This window comes from Pinus tabuliformis, chromosome 5_1, assembly GCF_031772625.1.
Source record: "Pinus tabuliformis cultivar Carrire ecotype Pingquan chromosome 5_1, CPIR1, whole genome shotgun sequence".
Lineage (NCBI taxonomy): Eukaryota > Viridiplantae > Streptophyta > Pinopsida > Pinales > Pinaceae > Pinus > Pinus tabuliformis.
The window spans coordinates 708444770-708452607 of NC_142305.1; the positions used below are offsets into that span (position 1 = coordinate 708444770).

The 7838-nt window shown below is 44.7% G+C and overlaps 1 protein-coding gene across 1 annotated transcript; it reads left to right on the forward strand.

The window, feature by feature from the left end:
- Nucleotides 1–1621: 1621 nt before the first annotated feature.
- Nucleotides 1622–7572, forward strand: LOC149166897 (uncharacterized). Its single transcript, XM_089430293.1, has 3 exons — nucleotides 1622–3191; nucleotides 3422–4201; nucleotides 4412–7572. Exons 1-3 carry the CDS (start codon nucleotides 1622–1624, stop codon nucleotides 7570–7572), a joined length of 5511 nt encoding a protein of 1836 aa, XP_089286419.1.
- Nucleotides 7573–7838: the final 266 nt, after the last annotated feature.

Genomic DNA, 7838 nt, shown 5'->3' on the forward strand with positions numbered 1-7838 from the left:
ATTACTCTTCACCAGTTATCATTAATGCTTTAGCTAATTTAGTGTCCAAATGGAATCAATGTTTCGGCCTTATTAAGGACCGAGTAGGACTTATGGATGCAATATTCAAAATGTTGGGAGTGAATTAATAGGGAGGAAGAGTAAGCTTCCAAAATGTTGAACCTTCATGGAAAAGGAAATGGAAAATATGATGATGGAAATCGCTAATGATGTAATCTAATGTACAAACATGAAGTAGAGACATGTTAGTTCCATGTTCCCTTCAATTATTGTAACATCGCTATAAACTAGAGCACACACAAATGTGCATTAATATCTAAAATATTAGCACTCCAATTGAGGACAATACCATTGGCATCCAATCATTGCAGATAATAACTTTTTTAGCCATAAGAAACTCACTTCAATTCCATATCTAAGTAAAATTATAAAACATTTCCCTAGTATAAAAGATAGATATCAGTAATGAAATGGCATTTTATAATTTTCTCATGTATAATATGGTGTTGTCTTTGGAAAGGATGGGAGACATAAGACACCTAGTTTTATTCAGCAAAATTCCCTTCTCCTTTTTGATCCATTATGCATTTTTTTCCCTCAAAGAATCTAGGAAAGCTCATTATGGAGTTCAATATTCTTTTGTTGCAATACCCTCGACAAGGCTTATATGAATTTCAGACCCCACATGGCTTACATTACTCGGTTGGGTTATATTTTCTGATTGAGATGTAATATCATGTACACTATGTATTGTAGTTGTGTTAGTGTTTTCAACAATTGATACCTCCTATGAAGGTTGCACTACTACATCATTGTATCTTAAATTATTATTGTTTGTTGAGTCACCAACATAGTCATCGACCATTGAAGTTGGGAATTTATGCTTCCATGCATTGATTTCTTATTATACTACTATTTTAGTATTATTACCTTGAGAAGATGTTGAAGAAACAAATTTCACAACATCTTAGTTAGAAAATATTTCCTAAACCCCATTAGTTGCAAGCATGATAAATTAATCTCTAATGTTTGTAATTTCATGGACAACATCATATACAGAAAAATGACATATCTTCCTCCTCACTTATGTACACTACACTTGAACAACATTTTCAATAGGTTATATGTCATTCCTATAATTAAATATGAGCCAACTTCATTGACTTATCATAAAATTGTACTAATTTTTTTTGTGGAAGGGATGAGGTGATGATTAAAGCCTAAAAAAATGACACATATCTATAAAAATTACTTGGATCACATTTGAACCTCCCAAGAGTGTAAGAGAATGGATCGTGGAGCTGAAACCCATGGCATGGCTATGGTATAGTCATCTTCATGATGTTTTGGACTTCTACATTTGCATATCAGCCTTGGATTCAAAGCCAAATACTTGTTGGAGTAGGTAACTTTGTGGTAAATATAATAGTAGACTTGCTCATCCATTTCAAGACTTATTCTAATGGATAAATCTAACACCAATGAGAGAGTATATAAAATAGAGAAAAACACTCTGATCGCTCTGATGCGAATTCCTGAACATTGCAGCCAAACCCTAACCAGCCGCCGCCCCTGACTGTTTACCCTGCTACAGCCGCCGCTCCCCTGCTGGTCGATAGCAATGGATATGGCGGTAGGAGGGGAGAGCTCTGCTCCCCCTCCAAAACACTCTGCGAGTTCTGACAATACCCAGCACTCTCAGCCTCTGCACCCTTCTGACGCTGGCCCAGATGCAGGACAAGGCGAACATCGGAAAGCTGAGGCAAGGATTCATACGGCCCCGACAGAAGAAGACGAAGCTGACAAGGAGACCCGCGATAAAGCCAAGGCGACTCAGCCTAAAGCAACCTCAGCCACTTGTATCCCAAAAGCTGCCGAACCCATCAAGGTGGACCTGCCCAGCCACCGCATCAATGGTGAAATTCAGTACATGCAAGATCATGCACTCATAGGAAAATTTTTAGGCTTCTGGCCTACGGAAAAAGCCTTACAAGGCTGGATAGCTTCAAAGTGGAAGCCCAAAGGACAAATAACTCTGCAACTAGGACCAAAGGGCTTCTTTACAGCTATATTTCACTGTGTGGAGGACAGAGTGAGGATATTCGAAGGAGGGCCGTACTTCTTCAACTCCTCAGGCCTCTATCTCACCGAATGGAAGCCCAGATTCAATCCCGATAAGGAGGATTTCAGTTGGGCACCCGTCTGGATCAGGATGTACTCCCTCCCTGCAGAATACTGGAAAGAAGAAACGCTGGCGGACATAGGCAACAAACTGGGCACCTTCATCCGAGTTGCAGCGGAGACAAAAACTCGCAAGTACACCTCATACGCTAGGATCTGCGTCCAGATGCATCTGACCAAAGCTCTCGCGGATACGGTAAAGCTCTATCACGATGATTATGAATGGACTCAACCTTTAGATTATGAACACATTCCCTTCCGCTGCCGTAAGTGTCATGAGCACGGCCACCTATTCCGTGACTGTCCTTTAAATTCCCAGTCCAAAGCAGCTGCTATTGTCTCTGATATAGACTCTGAAGGTTTCATCAAAATCCCCAACCGCCGCAGGCATGCCAAAAAGAGTCAGCCAGTTACTGAAAACACTCTCAAAGCGGACCACCAGAACAAATTCTCTGTTCTTGCAACGCATGAAAAAAATGATCATCCCAGTTCTGAACCCCCTCACAAACCCTCTTCGCCCTCTTCCTCCCTCCCTCACTCAGATCCCTTGCAGTCCTCTGACCCTGATCCAATGAAGCCCACTCCCAGCCCTTCTTTGGAGAAAGGTAAATCCATATCAAGATTCAATCCCCTCTCTTTCTCTAAAGAGCAACCCTCAGTGGATAATAAGCAGCAGGACTCCGATATGGAAACCGATGCTACTCTGGCTCTCAGGCTTCAGCAAGAAGCGGATGAGGAAGTTCTAGGCGAAACCACTGTTATGGAAGAGGATCAAGCGGATGTCACTATCGATGGATTAGACATCTTCACACTTGAGGCGGCATGCAAACAAAAAGAATACAACTCCATTCAACCTTGGCAAATCGACAAGCTGGAAGGAGTCCTAGCCAAGGCGCAGCATAATAAAAGCCTGGGCATCCAGGGAGGCAGTCTGTGGGATGGAAAAAAGCTACTCAAGGATCTCAAGAAAAGGGGACGAAAGACAGACCTCCAGCGCACCATAGCAATAGGTGAAATACTTATGGAATCAGGGCGATTCCCTAAGTTGACAAAGTTCTACAAACCCAAATCACAGTTTACATGAAGTTAATATCTTGGAATGTGAGAGGACTCAACAGTCCCTCAAAACACAGAATGATCAAACATTTGATTCAGCAAGAAAAACCAACCATAGTTTTTCTGCAAGAAACCAAAAGCAACACTGATGCTATTGAACGAATCCGTGGCAAAGTTTGGGCAGGAAGCAGGGCCATCTCTGTTGATGCCTCCGGAGCCTCAGGTGGTTTAGCTATCTTATGGAACCCTCAGATCATCACGTTATATGACTTCCACGCCACACTCCATCTCATTCAAGCCTCATTCCACCTCGTTGGCACCGGCATACATGGTCATCTCACAAATGTTTATTTTCCTCAATTAGTTCAGCAAAAAATAGAACTTCTGGAAACGCTCTCTCTTCTCAATGAAAACAGACAATTCCCGCTATGGATCGGGGGCGGCGACTTCAACATAATAACTTCCATGGCAGAGAAACAGGGAGGCCGAATCAGGCTCGACAGTGACAGTGAAAGCCTCAAAGAATTCATTCAAACCAATCACCTTATGGACATCCCTACCTCTAATGGAATTTTCACCTGGACAAACAAACGACGAGGCATTCATCACATAGCCTCCCGCCTTGACAGATTCTTTCTCTCTGACAATGCAATCCATCTAGGAGGGGATTTCAATGCTTCCATCCTTCCCCAAGGCGGGTCTGATCACTGGCCAATTTTGCTTCAATGGTCCAGACCAGGCAATCAATGCAACAGACCCTTCAGATTCGAAGCATTCTGGCTCACAAATGCCACTTTCAGAAAGGTAGTCAGCGATGCCTGGGCAGCCTACACTCCGCCGCAGGGTGCCAAAATGTATCAATTCCAACAAAAGCTAAAAAATCTGAAATATGTCCTCAAAGTCTGGAATCGCACAAGTTTTGGCAACATTCAGGAGAAGCGCTCCCAATTAGAACAGCAAATGAGTAAACTCCAACAAAATCTCATTCTCCAAGGCAGAACAGAAGAACAAGCACAACAGGAACAGGAACTTTGGAACCAAATCGAAGAACGCAGGAAGCAAGAAGAAATACTCTGGCGGCAAAAATCGAGAATCAACTGGCTCAAAGAGGGGGAGAAGAATACAAAATTCTTTCATAAGACCACCATTCAAAGGCGAATGCATAATAATATAGCGTTCATCAACAACCAACAAGGCGAAAGAATTGAGGAGCATGAGGACATGGAAAAGGAATTCACAGGGTATTTTAAGGAAATCTTAACGGAGCCCATTGAGAACAGGGAAGCAGCAATCCGGGCCATCACGCAGCACATTCCAAGCATCATAACTGAGGATCACAACAACAGATTACTCCAGCCCACGACCCTGCAAGAAGTTGAAGAAGCCATGGCTCAACTTAAGGACGGAAAAGCGCCTGGTCCCGATGGCTTTACGGCCAATTTTTTCCACGAATTCTGGGACCTCATCAAAAATGAAGTATGGAACCTTGTTGAAGAATCCAGAAGTATGCATTGGATCCTCCCGTCCCTCAATACCACCTTTCTAGCTCTGGTTCCCAAAGGTGAAGAACCCAATAGGCCGGAAAACTTCAGACCTATCGCACTTTGCAATGTCATATACAAGCTAATCTCAAAGGTTATTGCAAACAGGCTCAAACCTCTCCTACCCCTGCTCATATCTCCGGAGCAGACAGGATATGTGGAAGGACGACAGATTATGGATGGAATCATACTATCAAATGAGGTTATACACTCTTTAAAGATCCTCAAGAAATCAGGTATGATTCTAAAACTCGACCTCTCCAAAGCTTTTGATAAGCTCAGTTGGACTTTTATTCAAAAAATGCTTTTAGCCTTTGGATTCAGTGCAACATGGACCAGGTGGATCATGAATCTTATTACCTCCCCCAGCTTTTCAGTTCTTTTGAATGGATCTCCCTCTTCTCCCTTTCGGCCCTCCCGTGGCATAAGACAAGGGGATCCTCTCTCTCCTTTTCTCTTTGTTTTAATGGCTGAGGGTCTCAGCAGACTACTCAAAGCAGCTATAGCCTCTCACAAGCTTAAAGGTATTTCTATACATGGTCTCAATCCGCTGTCCCATCAACAATTCGTGGACGACACCATGTTATTTGGCCATCCATCCTCAAAAGAAGCCTCTATGTTTAAATCGCTCCTCTCCCTCTACTCCGATGCATCTGGCACCTCCATCAATGCCTCCAAGTCGCAACTCTTCTTTTTCAATACCCCCCCCTCCACACAAAGGAATATTGCCAGAATCTTGGGATTCACCATTTCCCATCTGCCTTCTAAATATCTTGGAGCACCCCTCTCAGCTTCAGCTATTAAACACGCTTCATGGCGATCCCTCCTTGATAGGCTGGAATCAAAACTCTCTTCGTGGACCTTTCGTGCTCTCAACATGGCAGGCAGATTGGTCTTGATCAAGTCTGTCCTTCAAGCTATGCCGCTGTACCTCTTCTCCACTCTGGCAGCTCCAAAATGGGTCCTTAAAGCCATTCGCAACCTACAGCGCAACTTCCTCTGGGGCTCCACGGGCAGAAATCGAAAATGGGCCCTCGTGAATTGGAAAGATGTGTGCAAACCCAAAACAGAGGGCGGACTAGGGCTTCGAGATCCACTTCAAAGTAACAACACCATGGGAGCCCGAATGTGGTGGAACTGGCTCTCCAAGCCTCATTCACCTTGGGCCCGCTTATGGCAAGCAAAGTATGCTATGGGAAGTCAATGGCAAGATCTCATCAGAATCAACTCCATCGCCCAAGGCTCTCCAATCTGGAATGCTGCTAAGATACACAGCCGTTTCATACAGGAACATAGTTTTTGGGAAATACACTCTGGCACGTCAGCTAAGTTCTGGGAAGATTCGTGGCAGCAGCTCCCCAAGCTGGCAAATCTATTCCAGATGCCACTCTGGCAATCGTATATGCAGCAAGAAAACCTCATTCAAGTGCATCAATTCTGGCAGCAAACGCAGCATCAAGACTACCAAACATGGAGACCCGCAAACAGCTGGCAAAGGGACTGGGAAGGCGAAACATACTCAGACTTGGACCAGGAACTCACACAACGCAGAATACGCTACTCCAACCAGCAGGACAAGCTCAGATGGGGTCACAAGCACAAAGGCACATTCACCACTAAAGAAGCACATCAGTTGCGCTACTCAAACAACCAAGGGAATCAAGACCAAATTTGGGCACGAGTCTGGCTTCCAGGGCTTTGGCCCAAAATCTCAACCTTCCTATGGTTGCTCAGTAAAAGGCGTATACTTACTTGGGATAACTTGATAAAACGAGGATTCATTGGGCCCTCTAGATGCCCAAACTGCAATCTTCACACTGAGACAATCAGCCATCTAATGGAGACCTGTCCACTAGCAAAGCAGCTCTGGGAGAGGGTGGAGAACTGCAATAAAAGAGCAGCACCAAGAGGCGAGGATGTAACGGACAATATTAGGAACTGGGACAAGAACCCATTCCGAAGCCAACTTCTCAATACCTTATGGGATCTAATTCCAGGTTTTCTGTACTGGCTTCTCTGGAAAGAGCGTAACTCACGCATCTTCAACAACACCTCCCGGACAATAGACGCTCTGTGGCTTATCTACAAAAGAAATATCCAGGAAACCTTAGCCATAAGAACCTGGTATGACACTGACATGCCAGAAGCGCAACAAGAAAGGGATATTTTTAAAGAATGGAATCTTGACCTTTCAGCCTTTGCAAAGGTCATCACTCGTCCCCCTCGCAGCCCCACCTCCCCGTCCTCATGGTCCCCACCAGCTCTCAACTCTTTCAAGCTCAACTTTGATGGAGCAGCAAAGGGTAATCCTGGTCCGGCAGGTTATGGAGGAATCATCAGAAGTCATACAGGAGCACCTATGCACATCTATTATGGCTCTCTCGGCAAAGATACTAACAATGTAGCGGAAATGGAAGGACTTTGGCAAGGGATCTGTTTCGCAGAGCAACTTCACTTCTTTCCACTTGAGGTAGAAGGCGACTCTCTCATCCTAATCAATGCAGCCAAGAAAATCCAAGCAGGAACAACAGCGGACAAAGTAGCAACCAGCTGGAGACTTCTAAGCAGGTTGGAATCCTTGGAAGCAAAGCTTAAAAATCCACATAGCCTTACCTTTCAGCATGTGCGAAGAACAGCAAATCAGGTAGCCGATAGACTGGCTAACCAAGGAGTTTCTCCGACATCAACATACTTTTCAGGATCCCTGGACATAGTTGAAGATGAACAACTTAAAAAAGACTGCATCACCTTGGTGCAAAAGGATCTTCTCCCCCCGGATGCGGGTGGTTGTTAGCTACACAAGGCTCATGGCTTGTCAGCAGGGCATGTGTCCGCCCGGACAAGCCACGTACACCAGGAGGACTCGCCCTAACTATTCCAGCATGCAGCATTTAAGGAGGAGAGTTATGGTTCATTGCAGAGGCGTCCCTTCGACATTTACTGTCCGCCTTGAGAAACGGAACATGGCGCTTCATAGCCGGAAGTTCTCGGACATTCTCCCGCATTTCTCGTCTGCTCCTGTTCTAGTCTTGAGGGAAGTGGCGGAGGCTCATTGTTTCG